General features: G+C 45.8%; 1 protein-coding gene and 1 long non-coding RNA gene across 4 annotated transcripts in view; one reads left to right on the top strand and one right to left on the bottom strand.

Annotated features, from left to right (window-relative positions):
• Positions 1-1,720: 1,720 nt before the first annotated feature.
• LOC125163616 (uncharacterized) lies at positions 1,721-4,346 on the bottom strand. The gene is made up of 3 exons (XR_007151516.1): positions 4,051-4,346; positions 1,937-2,001; positions 1,721-1,841 (listed from the first exon to the last, which is right to left on the bottom strand). It is a non-coding gene; the product is annotated as an uncharacterized LOC125163616 (long non-coding RNA).
• A 306-nt stretch (positions 4,347-4,652) lies between these two features.
• The window catches only part of DOCK5 (dedicator of cytokinesis 5), a 220,094-nt gene continuing 207,481 nt past the window's right edge, over positions 4,653-17,265 (top strand). The window contains exon 1 of one of the 3 annotated variants that reach the window (XM_047855620.1): positions 4,653-4,902. In XM_047855620.1, coding sequence (XP_047711576.1) covers positions 4,860-4,902 — 43 coding nt within the window. In that variant the 5' untranslated portion in view covers positions 4,653-4,859. The remainder of the gene's footprint in view (positions 4,903-17,265) is intronic. The other 2 variants (XM_047855619.1, XM_047855615.1) reach the window with 2 other exon arrangements.

The following is a 17,265-nucleotide window of genomic DNA, read 5'->3' as shown; positions in this document are numbered from 1 at the left end:
ATGAACAGGGGAGGGGCAGAGAGAGAGGGAGACACAGAATCTGAAACAGGCTCCAGGCTCTGAGCTGTCAGCACAGAGCCCGACGCGGGGCTCAAACTCATGGACTGCGAGATCATGACCTGAGCCGAAGTCGGACGCTTAACCGACCAAGCCACCCAAGCGCCCCTGAAGATAGATTTTCAACACATAGAGGAACTTTTCAAGATACGTTACGTAAATACAGTTTTGAAAATTCAAGTGGTGTTCCTCGCTTCTCGCACTGAATATTGATCCAACTGTCATCAAGCTAATAATGACTTCGAGTTGCTCATGTCATCAACTTCTTTCAGAGGTGAACTTGAAGCACATTTAGATGTCTGCAGCAAAGAGCATTCCAGAAGCAAAACTAAAAGCTTTTTGCTGTGTTTGCGAAGAGGGTGAAAGTGCTTACCGAGCACCCATCTCACGGCGATGGGGGTGAGGGTATTACTAGCATTGGAGAAGTGACCATCATCTCCCAGTCATCAGAGAAAGTGGACCTACCACGGCCCGCGGCAGACCCAAGAACAGACCCAAAGATGCTCACCAGATAAATCATTTGGGCGGCAGAGAGTAGATAGCAATGTGAGTTTCTAGGGTCTATGAAAAAAAAAAGTGCTTCTAGGGCTGCAGGGGTGAGTTCCTTTGTCCAGTTTAGCTCATGGGTCCCAAATGACAATGCCTCACCCTGCGCCTGACTTACACAGAACCACCCTGTCCTAAAGCTAGAGCATTTGCCCTCAGAAGACCTCAAAGTGATATTAGAGCCAATTACATTTTCCCGCCTTTTTTTTTTTTTTTTTTTTGGTAATTCTAGCAACTACACTCACTCATATGTAGGCTCATCCAGAAAAAAAAAAAAAAAAGAAAGAAAGAAAGAGAGAGAGAGAGAGATGCTCTTTAAAAGAATCCATGGCTTTTTTCAGAGAAGCAATCAAGTCAGCCAGATTTGGCGAAATAAACCTTGTAATCAATGGGGAAAGCAAGCCCTTGCCAATTGTCTTCACATCCATCTATTCGGGCGTTGTGAGGGATGGTCACAATGTTCATGTCAAACTAGCCTCCACATTCAAATTCGTTTATCCTCATTTCTCTCTCCAAGGCACCTTTCAAGCAGAGTATGCTAGTGCTTGTGCGTGCATAAATGTGTTTATATTTGTGTGGGTTTCGCAGTCTGAGTATCAGTGCTTCTGGAATATGCCTAATGTTTCTTCTGAAAAGACATCAGAGGAAAAAGAAAATGATATTTCTGGGAATCATGCTCTTATTCCACCTACCCATCTAGTTGACTCTCTAATTTTAAGCCTAATTTTAATAAAAGACGTTGAATAGCTCTGCTTTTATGATTTAAATGGACTTTCAAATTGGGATTTAACCATGGGATATAACAAAGTGGGTGGACCTCAGTCTTCAGAGGAAAAAGAATAAACGTACTGAAGGCTGTAATTAAAATTTTCCGTTTGCCTCCAACCCTCTTAATGCAATTATTGTCAAACTTGAACTATCCAGCGCCCAGATTCAAACCTCAAGTTCTGCAAAGAGCTTTCAGTGCGAGTGGTAGGGGGTGGCAGCTGAAAACATTCCAGAAAAGGCAGCTGAAATCATTTTGGTAGAAATCCGGTTCCACTGGACGCGCACGGAACACCCTGATGTGTATTAAATTCAAAGTACACCAGTAGTTAGAGAACATTTGGTCAAGCAATTTCCTTGAACAGAGACAACTGAAATACCTTTGCGAAGTCCCCATTCTATAATGCAAATGCTTCAGCTCCTAGGGGTCCACGTGGAGGAATCCCTGAGGAAGTCCTAAAGGTGATTAAGTCCTAAAGAAATAACAAAGGAAAACTTCAATACAGAACAACTTCGATATATTTACCAGTTACTCAAGCCCCCAAACTTAGAGTCATCCTTGACCCACCTTGTCTATCACACCCAGGGACAGGATCCAAGTTCTCTGGGGCCTGAAGCATATACAGTGGGGCTCTTAAGGAAAACAAAACAAAACAAAACACAAAACATTTTTTTTCTTTGCAGGCTTTCCAAAAACAAGCTAATGAAAGGACCCAGAGGCCTCACAGTGAATTCTCCTCCGTGCACACTATATTCTTAACTTTAAAAAAAAATTTTTTTTATGTTTATTTATTTTTGAGAAAGAGAGAGAGAGTGCAAGCAGGGGAGGGGCAGAGAGAGAGGGAGACACAGAATCCCAAGCAGGCTCCAGGCTCTGAGCTGTCAGCACAGAGCCTGACACGGGGGGCTCGAACCCACCAACCGTGAGATCATGACCTGAGCCAAAGTCAGACGCTTAACCGACTGAGCCAACCAGGAGCCCCACTATATTCTTAATTTTATGTTAAGAATCCAACCTCTTTCCCATCTCTCCCCTACTATCCTGGCCCCAACTACTTTTCATTTGGTGCTTGAACTACTAAAATATTCCTATGTCTTCCCTTGTGCCTTCATAGTCTGTTCATCCCATAGGCAAGCAAATTAGATCGTATTGGAGGGTTGGCTCAAAAACTCCAACCTCATCTAATGTTGTTCTATGTAAGCCCCTTACTATGCTTTTCAGGGTCCTGCTCTATCCCACCACTCTGTGCCTCTTGGACCAAGTTGCCTTCCACACAGCTACTTACTCCTTTCTTACAAAGGAGGATTCCTTGCTGTTTTGGGAACCTGCTAAACATGCCTCTAGGCCTTTGCATACTTCCCTCGGGTTGATTCTTCAATGTCTGCACCTTTGCAGACTACTCAGCATAAAACAGCAGCACATCCTATCCTCCTAGTTTTGGGTTTTCTACATGCTTAGTCTCATTTGGCACACATTTATTTGTTTTGTTTTCCTCTGTCTTCCAGACTGTAGGCTCTATGAGGGTAGGGATTTTCCTTTATTCATTGCTGGGCCCCATGACATCTAACAGGCCCTTAATAAACATTGGTAGAAAGAAGATGACATTAGGTTAATCGTGATGTCATTGGCTAAGAAAAATTATTTCATGGATATGGTGGAGTGCCTCCTGGATGTTAAGTCTAAAGGGACTGATTCTTGGGGCGCCCGGGGAGGCTCAGTCGGTTAAGCCTCGACTTCAGCCCAGGTCAGGATCTCACAGTTCAGGGGGTTCCAGCCCCGCGTGAGGCTGTGTGCTGACAGCTTGAAGCCTGCTTCGGATTCTGTGTCTCCCTCTCTCTCTGCCCCTCCCCAGCTCATGCTCGCACTGTCTCTGTCAAAAATAAATAAACTTAAAAAAAATTAAGAAAAAATAAAGTGACGGATTCTTAAATTATCATTACACTTTGCAAATAAATGCCTACTTGTTGACGGAGAAGAGACTAAGCCCTAGGAATTACCCACCTAGAACAGGACCCTCCCCCCCCTTTTTTTAAATTTCGGATCTGGTTTTGCACACGTTACCAAAATTAAAATGCACTACTTTTTCAATCAAGTTTCACTCTATTTCACTACGTTATCTTTCTTTCATGTTCCAGAAAGGCCAGAAAAATTTCACAGACTGCAAAGACGAAACAGTTTCTTTCAATAGGTATTTTCTCAGACCGGGAGCATAAATCGGCTGCTCATTTACTCTGAGATTTTACTTCTCCGTGTAAGGTAGCCGAGCGCCCCCCCTCCCCCCAAGCCAGGTGCCTCCTATCCACCCCCCCCTTCATTCCCGAGGTCTCTCCAGGAGGAAGTGAGTTTAAAGTGGAGCCTGCGGCAGTGCATTTGAACAGTCCGTGCGTCGGGCTGGTGGTCAAAACGATACGGCCGATGGAGAAGAGTCTCTCGGATGTGCCCTGGTCCCCCCTCCACAAGGATGCTCTCTGGGATGCAGCTGTCTTGGAAAAGGGGCGATCTTTTCCCTTGAGCACAAGGGTCTGAATGCCTTCAGCTGGGGAGGCGTCCCGGTGTTTGGGGGGGGGGCGGGGTACAGGATTTCCAAGTTAAGACTCTCTAAAGAATTTTCCCACCGAACCTCCCCTTGGAAGCTGACACGTCTGAGGAGCCCGGCTCCCTCACATCAGGTCTCCACTTACCGGGAGACAAACACGCCCGCTTTGAAAGCTATCAACGGTGGCCCCGGGAGGTCGCGTCCGCCCTGGAGCCCGGCTTCCGGTCCTCTCGGTGTCAGTTAAAGCTCCAGGGGGTGAACGCGGTAGTCAACTGCTCATTCATTCAACAAATATTTATTGAGCGCCCGCGGAGTGCCAGGCACTGGGGGTGCCCGGGCCCGGCAGGCAGCTCCCGAACGCATTCTAGTTCCCCCCGAGGCGCGGCGCGCGCAGTGGCGGCGACCCCGCACTCCGCGCCCACCCGCCGCCGGCCCTCCCGACGCCCCCCGGGATCCAGCCTCGAGGGTTGAATCCGGGTGAGGAAGGCGGGGAAAAGCGCCAAACACCGAGAGGGAAAAAAAAAAACAACAAACCAAAACAACCCGCTGAGCCCAGTGGGCCCCGGGAAGCCGCTCCCGGGAAGTGCGCGAGGCGGAGCCGGGGGAGCGCGGAGCCCCGGGGCGGGCGGGAGAGGCCGGGCGCCCGCGGGTCGGGGCGCGGAGGCGGCCCCGGGCGGGCGGAGGGCGCGGCCGGCGGGAGGGGCCGGGGCGGCGCCGGGAGGGGCGCGCACGGCGGCGCGGCCGCCCGGCCCAGCAGGTGACCGCGGGCCGGGGCCGAGCCGGAGCGAATCCCGCGCGGGGCGGCGCGGCGGGGAGACGGCTCGCGGGGTCGGCGAAGTTTGCCGGAACATGGCGGAAGAGCCCGGGGCGCGCGGGAGCGCGGCGCGGCGGCGGCCGGGGCCCCGGGAGCTGTAGCCGCCGCAGCCGCCGCCGCCGCGGGGCGAGGTCGCCGCCATGGCCCGCTGGATCCCGACCAAGAGGCAGAAGTACGGGGTCGGTGAGTGCTTGCCCCACCCCGGCCGCCGCGGAGTTCGCGGGGGCGGCCCTGCGCGGCGCAAAGTTGGGCGGCGGACGCCGGGCCGGTGGGTACGCGCGCTGCCCGGGAGCGGGGTCGGGTCCCCGCTGCCCTCGCGGACGCGGGCGGGGCTCGGCTCCCGCGGCGGCCGTTCCCCGAGGGGGACGTCGCTCCGGGTCTGGGGAATCGGAGTGGCTGGAAGTGCACTCGGGCTCCGGGACTGGAAATCCGGCTCCCGAGTCCAGAGCGCCAGCGCTGGGCACGGGGGAGACGTCAGAAAAAAAAAAAAAAAAAAAAAAGAACAGAAAAGAAAAGAAAGAGGAAAAAACAAAACGAGCGCTCGCCTGCTGTCGGTTTGGGGCACCGGGCTGGGCGCTCGCGTCTCTCCTCCCCAGCCTTGGGGTTTCATTGAGTGGTTTCTAACCCGCCGCCGTCGGCAGAACGCGGGTGCCGCTGGCGGACCCAGGGCTTTCTGCCTTCTCCCTCCCTGGGCTCTCTCTGATGCCCCAGAGTGAGGAGTTGGGGATTAGAAAGCCGCCTGCCCCCCTTTCCTCCAGAGACTGGGACCTTGGTAACAGTTGGAAACTGAATGGGAGACCGAAGTTGTGGGGGGGACGTGAGGGAAGAGACAGGAAGTGTGTGACCAGGGATCGGGGGTGCCTGCTCCCGGGGGCTGATCGTGCAGACGCTCGTCCTCAACGGAGCGTGCCCCGAGCGGGTGGAAGACTGTCTTCCGAGCCCCGGTGTCATCCTGGGAGGAGATGAGGATATTTTAGTAGGAAAACTTTGACAGGTCCTGGCAAGGCACTCGGCATTCCTAAACGGCGGTGCTGGAGAGCCCCCCACCACCCGCGGAGGGGTTGCTGTCGTGTCGTTTTGGACCCAAAACACTGGCTGTGCCTGGTTTTGAGCCAGATGAAAAACCGTGGTCCTTGCAGTGTTTATCCCGCAGTGAGGTTGCTGAGGTCTCCTGGAAACGCTGCCCTTCGCGGGGCGATTCCCTAGAATAGACACAGTGGTGCGTGCTGAGGATTTTATCACTTCCTCGCAGCTTCATTCATTTGGCTTATTTGTAACTTAATCTTACACCTGAGTCCCTTCCCTGCCGCCGTGTTTCCCTCGCCTCGGTTAGTAGGGAATGGTCCCCGAACCTGGTCTGTGCTTCTGTGTTATTCTGTGCTTTCTGACAGTGAAGTCCTTTTCGGAGATAAGCTTAGCAGCTTCTGGGTGCTTTGCAACTCTGTAACCACGAGTCAGTTACAAAAACAACAAACACGCCCTCTAACATTCACTATACAGTGTTCTTAATTGTGACCTTTTATGTGTGTATGTCCCTGCATATATAATAATATATATACTGTGTGTGTGTGTGTATTGCCTCTATTACAAAAAAACTTTTCTCCCTCTTAAATTTTATTTAGAATCATTGCACTCTTCCGTGGCAACTCAGAAATGAGTGGGTGTTTCTTCTGCCCGACACTACCTGGTCCTAATTTGGTCATGAGGCTTCAGACAGGTGCCAGTTAGTTAAGTAACCAGTAGTTATGGGAGTGAAATGATTGAAATAGATGGAATCAATGTCTTTATTTTTTTTTAAATTTTTTTTCAACGTTTATTTATTTTGGGGACAGAGAGAGACAGAGCATGAACGGGGGAGGGGCAGAGAGAGAGGGAGACACAGAATCGGAAACAGGCTCCAGGCTCTGAGCCATCAGCCCAGAGCCCGACGCGGGGCTCGAACTCACGGACTGCGAGATCGTGACCTGGCTGAAGTCGGACGCTTAACCGACTGCGCCACCCAGGCGCCCCTATGTCTTTATTTTTGAGTGTTACAGAGTACTACTAAATTAAAGCATATTCAGCAATGAGTAATCATCAGTTCTTACTTACAAAGTTATCACTTCTAATTTCGTATAACAGGAACCCCAACTATCATGACTTTCATGTAATGAATGCAACCACACCCCCTACATTTTTTTCCGTGTTTTAAAGTTTATTCATTTTGAGAGAAACAGATATAGTGAGAGTGGGGGAGGGGCAGAGAGAGAGGGAGACAGAGAATCCCAAGCAGGCTCCACATGGACGGTGGGGTGTCACTGGGCTCGAACCCACAAAACCTGGAGATAATGACCTGAGCTGAAACCAAGAGTCGGACATGTAACCGGCTGAGCCACCCAAGCACCCCCCAAATGTTTCAATTGCCATAGTCATAGGAGCAACTGTGATTATGTTTTCTTTTCAATGCATGTTTTTTCCTGTTGTGGAGTCAGGTTACCCAGTTATTTATCATCAGTCAAGAAAAGTATGTGAATTGCATTTCCAGGGCAAAAGGGGTAGCAAAATTACCCCAGGATATAATTTGGCACACTTATTTTACTAGACATAATAGATTCTGATTAATCTTGGCTTGACAAAAGGACCCACTGTTAGGCAGATTAGCCGAGAAGATAAATCACTATTGTTTATTCCTAAAACCCCCTGTTGTTCATAACACCTCCCTCCCTGCTTAGAAGCCTTCCTTGGCCTACAGGGTAAAGTCTAAATTGAGCCCAACTTTCAAGGTTGTGATAATCTGGTTCAACCTGTCTCCACCAACCTTATCTCTCATGGCTTCTTTCATTAACTCACCACTGCAGACACTGCCCTTCTTTGCTCTTGTGCAATATGCAGCGGAGAATCTCTCCTTTGGGACTTTGCTCCCTCCCTCATGCCCCCCCCCTTCCGTCCAGAGGGCCCTCCCACTTGTGCACCATCCCTAATCCTCAGGGCTCAAGTCCATTGCCACTGCCTCCTCCAGGGTTGGCATCCTCCAGACCTTCCCAAACCTTCAGGCCTCTCCTTATAGTCATTACATTGCACCATATTTTAAGTATCCTTTCATCCTTGGGTTCAATGAATCAGAAGGTTATGGCTTTGTATCCCAGTCCCAATACCAGGTATGGAGCATGTAGTCATAACGGCTTGTCCTTGGTGTTGAGGTGACGTTATGAAGCCCTAACCTAATTTCTGTGATGATGTAATGCAGTTTCTCAACCCCCTCCCCCACCGCCGCCAATCCACCACAATATCAGGGTTTTTTTGTTCAGTTAAATGTGCGAAGTGACAACCTTCCGTCTGTCTTTATCTTTGCAAGTGAAAAAATGTGCTGTTGAATAAATAAGGAAGCATAGAGTAGACAGACTTATTTAAATATAATTAGGAAAATTGGCTTGTTGGACTTTTCTGGGGATAGTCATCACTTATAAATGTCTGCCGGTCGGGTTGCGTTTCTGGGTGAAGGAAACCATATGATAGCCATTTTGAAGCATTTTAATGACTCACAGCTACTCTGTGTGAGGGTAGCACTTTGATCTTCATTTGGATTTTGCTCAGTGAAGTTAGCAGTCTCCACTCTTATATTATCTTGGTGCCACTGTTGGCTGTTCCTGACATAGCCTAGATTTTTCTATGGGGACTGAAATGCAATCTGTCTGGGCTTTCTTAGTTCTTAAACGTAGCTCTATGGGCTCAGTCTCTAGCATTAGGAGGGCCTAAATGACCCATGTGTGTTATCTGTGTCATCAAGTGAGAGGACAAGTAGACTTCTTTAAAGTTCTAGTCCATTAGTATCCCAGTGCGAAGTGCTCTGTGCCAAGTGCTTAGAAACAGGGTGCTTTTCCCCATAGCCCTAGAAAATTCTCTTTTCTTTCTTGATTTCTTTTCCTTTATTCTTTTTTTTCCCTCTTTCTTTCCCGAATGTTTTCTGTTTGACGATATGGGGGTACAAACCCTTTTATTTAGATTTAGGTTTTTTTTTTTTAAGTGTGTATTTGTTTTGAGATAGAGCCTGTGTGGGGGGGTGGGGGGTGGTGGGAAGCAGGGCAGAGAGAGAGAGGGAGAGGGAGAGAATTCCAAGCAGGCCTCTCACTGACAGTGGGAGCCCGACGCAGGGCTCAAACTCAGGAACTGTGAGATCATGACCTGAGCCAAATCAAATAGTCAGACGTTTAACTGACTGAGCCACCCAGGAGCCCCACTTTTATTTAGATTTAAGGCAAACATTAGTGATATATACCCAGGTTCACTCTTCGGATTTTGGAAAGATTTGTGTTTAAATCTTTTATTTATTTATTTATTTATTTTATATTTATTTATAATTTTTGAGAGACAGAGTGAGACAAAAGTGAGAGTGGGGGATCCACGGGATCCAAAGCAGGCTCCAGGCTCTGAGCTGTCAGCACAGAGCCTGACGCAGGGCTCGGGGCTCAAACCCACAGACCGTGAGATCGTGACCTGAGCCGAAGTCGGACGTTCAACCGACTAAGCCACCCAGGTGCCCCCGATTTGTGTTTAAATCTATTCCAAACAAGCCATTTATATCAATAACAGTCCCAAATTGTATTGATCGTGGATTTTTTTTTTTTTTTGCAGACTCATTATTGTTTGTTTATTTGTGATCTATATCGTTATAATGTGATAAAAGATACTGTGGGAGAATCTTTGCTTTCACCATTAGCTCTTCATCTGTTTGGTGCAGCCTGGCCCCATTAATCTAAAAGCATTCAGCTCAGTCGAGTAGACTCTCAGATGCTGGTGTAAAAATTGAAAACAGATTCTTGCAGCTGTTTGTTAATGCATTCAGGTGTGCTGTGGGTTCCCGTCCTGCTCTTGAGGGGAGGGTCTCAGAGAATAAATAGTCCGGTTTCCTTTTAAAGAGAAGAACTTGGTGTCTAAAGAGGTAAAGTGAATTGCTTAACACCGGGCAGCCTTTTGATTGCATAAACTCCTTAGGCCATCTGGTTAAGCCAGTGGATCGTTTTCTTAGAATAAAGTCACCTATGAAGGATTGAAAATGAAACTCAGTTGTATTGAAATACAGCTGTTAAGATATTTTTCCAAATTTGTGATGTTGTAATATATGTGCTTATTATTAATCCACTAAATAACAAGACCTGGTTGCAGGTCTAATAACTACTATACTTTTGAATTAGTGATGAGCATATATGGTGTTTCCAGATATCTGCCGTAAACCATGATACGATCTGAAAACACCTCCGGTTTCAGTTGGTGCCAGTGGGGGTTTATTGTGCACGGTCATCATTAAAGTGATGGCTGAGCGTCAGAAAATAGAGCTGCGTTTTTTCCCCTTTTCAAGTCCGTGGGTTTCTGAATTTGAACACAGATGAAGAATCCTTGGCTGAAGATCACACAGCTAATTAGTTACGCAACCAGAATAAGCAACAACAGTAACACTTGTTGGTCATGTGTCTAGAGGAGGTATGATGCTGCTAGATACACAGCTGAAGAAGTCTTTGCCCTAAGGTGTTTGTGTTCTAACATTGAGGCTAAGAATAAAAGGAATAGAGAATTAATTTTTTTTTTCAAAAAAATTTTTTTTAACGTTTATTTATTTTTGAGACAGGGAGAGACAGAGCACGAACTGGGGAGGGTCAGAGGGAGGGAGACACAGAATCTGAAACAGGCTCCAGGCTCCGAGCTGTCAGCACAGAGCCTGAAGCGGGGCTCGAACTCACGGACCGCGAGATCATGACCTGAGCCGAAGTTGGCCGCTTAACCGACTGAGCCACCCGGGCGCCCTAGAGAATTAATATTTATGATGAGTTTACTTTGCGACTGCTCTAAATCCTTTACTTCAGAATGTTCCAGGTACACGTGGGGGTCTTGGAGATATTTGCAGCGGGTTCATGAGACTAGAACTTTTTTGACAGTAATATTGAGCCTGTTATTGGCCTGTTTCACTGTACCCTCTCACGAGGATACAGTACAGCTTCCCAGAGACTACATGAAGTGTGATATCGCAGTAGATTGAATGCTGAAGGCACTGGGAGAATCCTGCTCCTTTCGTGAAGGCAGACGTTTAAAGATTTATTTACAAAGATGCAAAGCATTGCCGCTCCTAAGTGTTTTTGTTTAGAAAAGTGTTGTTATTTGGAAAAAATATGTCTTCATAAAAAAAAGAGGTATTTTTGCTAACATGCATCAGGTTTATTGTGATTATTTTAAATTAGTTAAACAAGTGTAAAATGTCTGTTTTACTTTCTAATATGGTAAATACTGATAGATGTAACCCGCATAAACAAAAGCTCTTTGGGGTTCTCAGTAACTTCTAAGAGTGAAAAGGGGTTCCAAGACCAAAAAGTCTCAGCTCTGCTTTTTTGCCTGTTATTCCACTCAATCGAGATAATGTTGTGATTCTCCTTTATTGTCCCCTTTTCCCGATAAGAAAACTGAGGTTCATGGAGGATGAATTTTTCATCTATGGCCGTGTAATCTACTCCATATGTTTCCCCAAACTTTAGTCGGTCATTGTTACTGTGATCTCTGCATGCCCAGGTCCCCTGGTGAAGCAGTTTCATGTCTGATGCCCATCCACACCCATTTGCCTCATCTGTTTTCCACGTCATCTTTTCTGTATGTTGCTGCCTTTGTTTTTTTTTCATTTTTACTTAAAACAATTATTGGAAAAGAAAATTCGACGTTGCTACCATGCAAGGAGGACCGGCAGCACGTGCCATAGAAAAAAAGCAACTGTGAAAATAAAGTCAACAAAAATAAAACAGCAGTGTATTGGGCACCTGGCAAGATTGTCAAGGAGGGAGGAGGCTGATGCCCAGCTGAAATTTTCTCCACGACGTGATGTAGATTCTTATTATTTGTGGTAGTTGATGTTTTATAAAGCGGCCGGGAACACTGACTTGGCGAATACTGAACCATTGCTCTTAGGGAAAATTCAAGGTCAGGTTCCTGTGAGCCTCTGGTCACATTTTCATCATCTGGTCAGTACATACCTTATTTTATGTGTGTTTCTGTTTAAGATTTAAAGACCTTATGGGAATGCAAGCTGGTGCAGTCACTCTGGAAAACAACATTGAGGTTCCTCAAAAAATTAGAAGCAGAACTACCATATGACCCAGCAGTTGAACTACTAGGCATTTATCCAAGGGATACAGGTGTGCTGTTTCAAAGGGACACATGCACCCCCATGTTTATAGCAGCACTATCGACAATAGCCAAAGTAGGGAAAGAGCCCAAATGTCCATCGATGGATGAATGGATAAAGATGTGGTGTGTGTGTGTGTATACACACACAATGGAATATTACTTGCCAATCCAAAAGAATGAAATATTGCCATTTGTAACAACATCATGGAACTAGAGTGTATTATGCTCAGTGAAATTAGTCAGAGAAAGACAAGTAGCCTATGATTTCACCCATATGAGAAATTTAATATACAAAACAGATGAACATAAGGGAAGGGAAGCAAAAATAGCATAAAATCAGGGAGGGGGACAACACATGAGACTTTTTTTTTTTTTAATTTTTTTTTTTCAATGTTTATTTATTTTTGGGACAGAGAGAGACAGAGCATGAACGGGGGAGGGGCAGAGAGAGAGGGAGACACAGAATCGGAAACAGGCTCCAGGCTCTGAGCCATCAGCCCAGAGCCTGACGCGGGGCTCGAACTCCCGGACCGCGAGATCGTGACCTGGCTGAAGTCGGACGCTTAACCGACTGCGCCACCCAGGCGCCCCCACATGAGACTCTTAAATACAGAGAACAAACTGAAGGTTGCTGGAGGGGTTGTGGGGGGGGGATGGGCTAAATGGTCAAGGGGCATTAAGGAGGACACTTGTTGGGATGAGCCCTGGGTGTTATATGTAGGGGATGAATCACTGGATTCTACTCCTGAAATCATTATTGTACATACCTAACTAACTTGGATGTAAATTTAAAAAGTTTTTTTAAAAATTAAGAAAAACGATTTAAAGACCTTATTTACTCTACATGGTTGATCACTAAGATTGAACTCATGGCCACCAGCGCTCTATCAACAAGCTTCAGTGAAGCTTATCTAACCATGTATTTTCTCCAGTAGACAAATCACAGCCTTTTTGCACTTCCGAACACTACACAGCACTTCAGCACGGTGCTTGGGGTCCGTTTTATAATAGTGAAATCATTAACAAAAAGCACAAAGTGAAAAAAAAATGGCACTAAATTTAAAACTGCACATTTAAAATTGCAAAAAAGAAACTTGTTTACCATACGAGGACTGAAACAAAAAGGCCAGCGGTCACCTCGTTCGACCTCGAATGGGAACTTGCGGGTTACGTTTTGCCCCTCTGCACACATCTGAGAGTGACCGTGGATGTGCCAGGAGCATTCATTTGGTGCTACATACACATTTTAGTAAGTAGGAGGATGCAGAAATACTGAACCTGCAAATAATAAGCATCAACTGTAGTTAGATAAAATAGAGAATTAAAAATGGAATCAGTTAGAATAATCCCTCCTTAGATGCTTCTGAGAACCTTAGTTTAAGGTACTACGCATTGTCTTTGCCCACGCCTTGCCTGCCCACACCTCTCAATGTCTATTGACATTTCTCTTTACTTCGTATAATTGTCGTATTTATTTGTATTTTAAAAATGTTTTACTTATTTTGAGAGAGCATGCACGAGCAGGGGAGGGGCAGAGAGAGAGAGAGAGAGACAGACAGACACGGAGTCCCGAGCAGAGCCCGACACAGGGCTCGATCCCACAAACCATGAGATCGTGACCTGAGCCGAAACCCAGAGTCGGGCGCTCATCTAACTGAGCCACCCAGTCGCCCCTGTCCTATTTATTTGATTGTGTTTACTGCCTGTCTCTCATACTAGAATGTTAGGTTATGCGGACAGGAACTTTGTCTTTTTCATCAGTGAACTCCAGGGCTGGCACGTGGCCAACACTCAATAAATAAATGAAGTGATATATGAATGCTGAATCCATCATCTATGTAAATTTGTCTTGTCTGCTGTAAGAGGGAGTTTTCTTCAGGCTACGGAATATACTGCCATATGCATCCTTCCAGTGAGATGTAATAAAAAATGGTGGGAAAAGGAACATTTAAATAATAGATAAAATAGATTTAATAAATTGCTTAAGCAGAGGGTTGTGTGAACATTGTGGTGTGGGAAAGGAATTGAAATCCTAAATGATGCCTTGTTAGATAGGAAGGGAAAATGGAAATAGTCCTCCCCCCCATTTCCCCTCCCCCCTCCCCCTCCCCCTCCCCCTTCTTCTTCTTCTTCTTCTTCTTCTTCTTCTTCTTCTTCTTCTTCTTCTTCTTCTTCTTCTTCTTCTTCATTATTTGTGAAGGCTTCCAGGAGGAAGGTGCATTGTAGGATTGGCTAAGTGGAAAGAAAAAGCTTGACCGCTGTGGTAAATAGGGTTTAGGAGGTTCTGAGTCATTGGATTAGCCCTTTCATGAGCACGTGAGTCGAGGGAGAAAACGACATGGAATCTAGTGAAAGAACGCTTTTAAACTCATTTGTTCCTTCTATTACTAAAAAGGAGTTGAGGTCCATTACAATAAGGACAGTATATATTGTACACAGGGTAATTAAAAGAAAAAGATACGAGATCCCTAGTAATGTGGTGAGGAAGAAGCAGTTTAGAGTATGGGCTCAGGGCTTTGCAGCAAAGGGAGTAGTTACTCAGGATTTAGTTTGTCCAGATTTACAGAATGCTTTTTGTGGTAGTCATACCTTTCAACTTAAATGAACTCGTGGTCTCTCCTCATCTAAAAACTAAGAGACAACCCAATGAAGCTTGGGGGGAAAGGACTCAGATCTCATTGCAATGAAGTTTTCCATGAAGGGAAAAATTTCTAACTCCTAGTTCATTCCCAGCAATATTCAGTGTAACAACAATTACAACTCTACACATACCAAATGTTTTAGTACTGTCAAAAGAGTAAAAAAAAAAAAAAAAAAAAGGAACACAGATCACTTCTATTACCACTCATTTAAATTGAGAAGAAATCATGGAATTGTAATAGAATTTGACCTGTATCTGTGGCCCAGGAAATTGACGAAGGTCGGGTAGTTTGTGCTTCAGGAAATTGACCGAGGTCACATAGTTTGTTCTTCACTAAGTGTTTGAAAGGAGGGCAAAGTATTTCTCCCTCATCAAATAGGTAAAACCACTCATGAAATGTCTCCTGTCTGTGGGTGTTAAAGGCGTAACAAATCCTTTGGGAGCCCTTTGACATTGGTTTATAAGTCGCCCCCAGCATACTTTAGGAGTATTTTCTTTTTAAGGAGTCTTTTCTTTTTAAGTTTAAAAAAGTGCTTTTGAGATCAAGCTAAGAAATGAGTTTGAAATAGAGATTTGGGTGAGCAAGGGAAAGCAGAGGATGGCTGTGTTAATTTTATTTTTTGCAAGTGGTGGCCAGGGCACGTCCTCTGGGAGCCTGGGCTGGCAGCCGGGACTCCACCGATTGTCTGAATTGCTGGCAACCAGCTCCCAAGCCAGAGACAAGAGTGGTCTTTGTCCTCCACAAAGCTCTATGCCATCGCAAAGCTGCTATTGTTCCAATGGCTTAATATTCATGGATCCACCTTTCCAGATTGTGCCATTTGCTCCTGCTTTTCCACACCCCATTAAACTCTGGGACTGTTCATGTCAGATGCCATATTTGGACCCCCCCCCCCCCCCCAGGTGCCCTAAGAATCCCAGGTAACTATTCTATGTTTTACAATAACTTGAGGAAAAGAAATCATAGCAGAGATAAATTCCCTCTTGAAAATAGCTCTTTGCTGACTCAGCCAAGGTGAGTAAGAGTGCATCCTGCTGACTGGTTACCTACGTACCTGGGGCAGGATGTGCTATAGTTTGTGTGAGTCTGAAGCAATAGGGTTCTCACTCCTCAGACTTTCCTGCTGGAGATCGGTTATAAGTCATAACACAGTTATAAAAATCTGACAGCTTTGCCCTTTTGTGTATAGAATCATAAAATATTAAGGGCTGGATTCTCTATGCATCCATCACCTCTTGGCTAACACCCTCATTTCATTGGAAAAATATGCCCCGGAGGTATAAAGTGAGTAACCGGAATCACACCGCTACTAGCCAATGTGTGTTTCAGCCTGCTGTCTTCCGGCTGCTTCTTTCTCTTTATAACTGGATAGCGCACATGTCTTTATATGTCTGCTTAGGGATCTGACAAGTCGTTGTATCCTGCTCAGTCCGAAAGGGAAAATGCCTGTCTTCCCTGTGGTTTTTCTAGGTGGAGGTTTTGGTGTAAATAAGATCTTCCTATGAAATCATCTTCTCCCCCTTTTTACTGAGATATAATTGATACATAACATGATGGTCGTTTCACGTGTACCACGTAAAGTGTATATATCGTGAAAGGATCACCACAGTAAGTCTCGTTAACATCCATCCAACTGTAACGCAGCGTTACAAGTTTTTCCTTGTGATGAGGGCTTTTAAGATCTACTCTCAACTTTCAGATATATAATACAGCATTTTTAAAAAAATTTTTGTGTTATTTTAGGAAAATGTTTATTTTGGGGGTGTCTGGGTGGCTCAGTCGTTAAGCGTCTGTCTTTGGCCCAGGTCATGATCTCGCAGTTTGTGAGTTTGAGCCCTGCATCGAGCTCTGTGCTGGAAGCTTGGGGCCTGGAGCCTGCTTTGGATTCTGCGTCTCCCTCTCTCTCTGCTTCTCCCCCGCTCATGCTCTGTCTCTCTCTCTCTTTCTCTCTCTCAAAAAAGAAAAAAAATGTTGAGAGAGAGTACGAGCTGTCGAGGGGCAGGCAGGAGGGGAGAGAGCATCTCAAGCAGACTGTGTGCTGTCCGTGCAGAACCTGATGTGGGCCTCCATCCCATGAAACGTGAGATCATGACCTGAGCCAAAATCAAGAGTCGGATGCTTCACCGACTGAGCCACCCGGGCTCCCAGACAATACAGTATTCTTAACTGTAGTCATTATGCTGTACATGATATCCCCAAGTCTTATTTTAGAATCAGAAGTTTGTGCCTTTCAATCACCACCCATCCCCCACCTCTGGCAGCTACCAGGTTCTTCCCTGTATGTATGAGTTCCTTTTGTTTTGTTTTGTTTTGTTTTGTTTTGTTTTGTTTTGTTTTAGGTTCCACATCTAGGTGAGATCAGACAGTATTTCTCTTTCTCCGTCGGACTGACTTCACTTGGCAGAATGCCCTCAAAGTCCACCTGTGTTGCTGCAAATTGTAGAATTAATTTCCTTCTTCTTCTTTCTTTTTTGTTTTTAATAGCTGGATAATATTCCGGTGTGTCTGTCAGATTTCCTTTATCCATTCGTCTATCAGTGGACACTTAGGTTGTTTCCAGATCTTGGCTATTGTAAATACTGCATGAAATATGGAGGTACGGATATCTTTTCAGGCTAGTGTTCCTTTGAATGAATACCCAGAGGCTGGATTATATGGTACTTCTATTTTTAATTTTTGAGGCACCTCCATTCTGTTTTCCATGCTAGCTGTGCTAATGCACATTCCCACCAGCAGTACGCAAGACTTCGTACTGCTTTCC

This window comes from Prionailurus viverrinus, chromosome B1 (assembly GCF_022837055.1).
Source record: "Prionailurus viverrinus isolate Anna chromosome B1, UM_Priviv_1.0, whole genome shotgun sequence".
In the NCBI taxonomy this organism is placed as follows: domain Eukaryota; kingdom Metazoa; phylum Chordata; class Mammalia; order Carnivora; family Felidae; genus Prionailurus; species Prionailurus viverrinus.
Note: the sequence above shows the minus strand (reverse complement) of the source record. Positions and strands in the feature narration are given on the sequence as shown.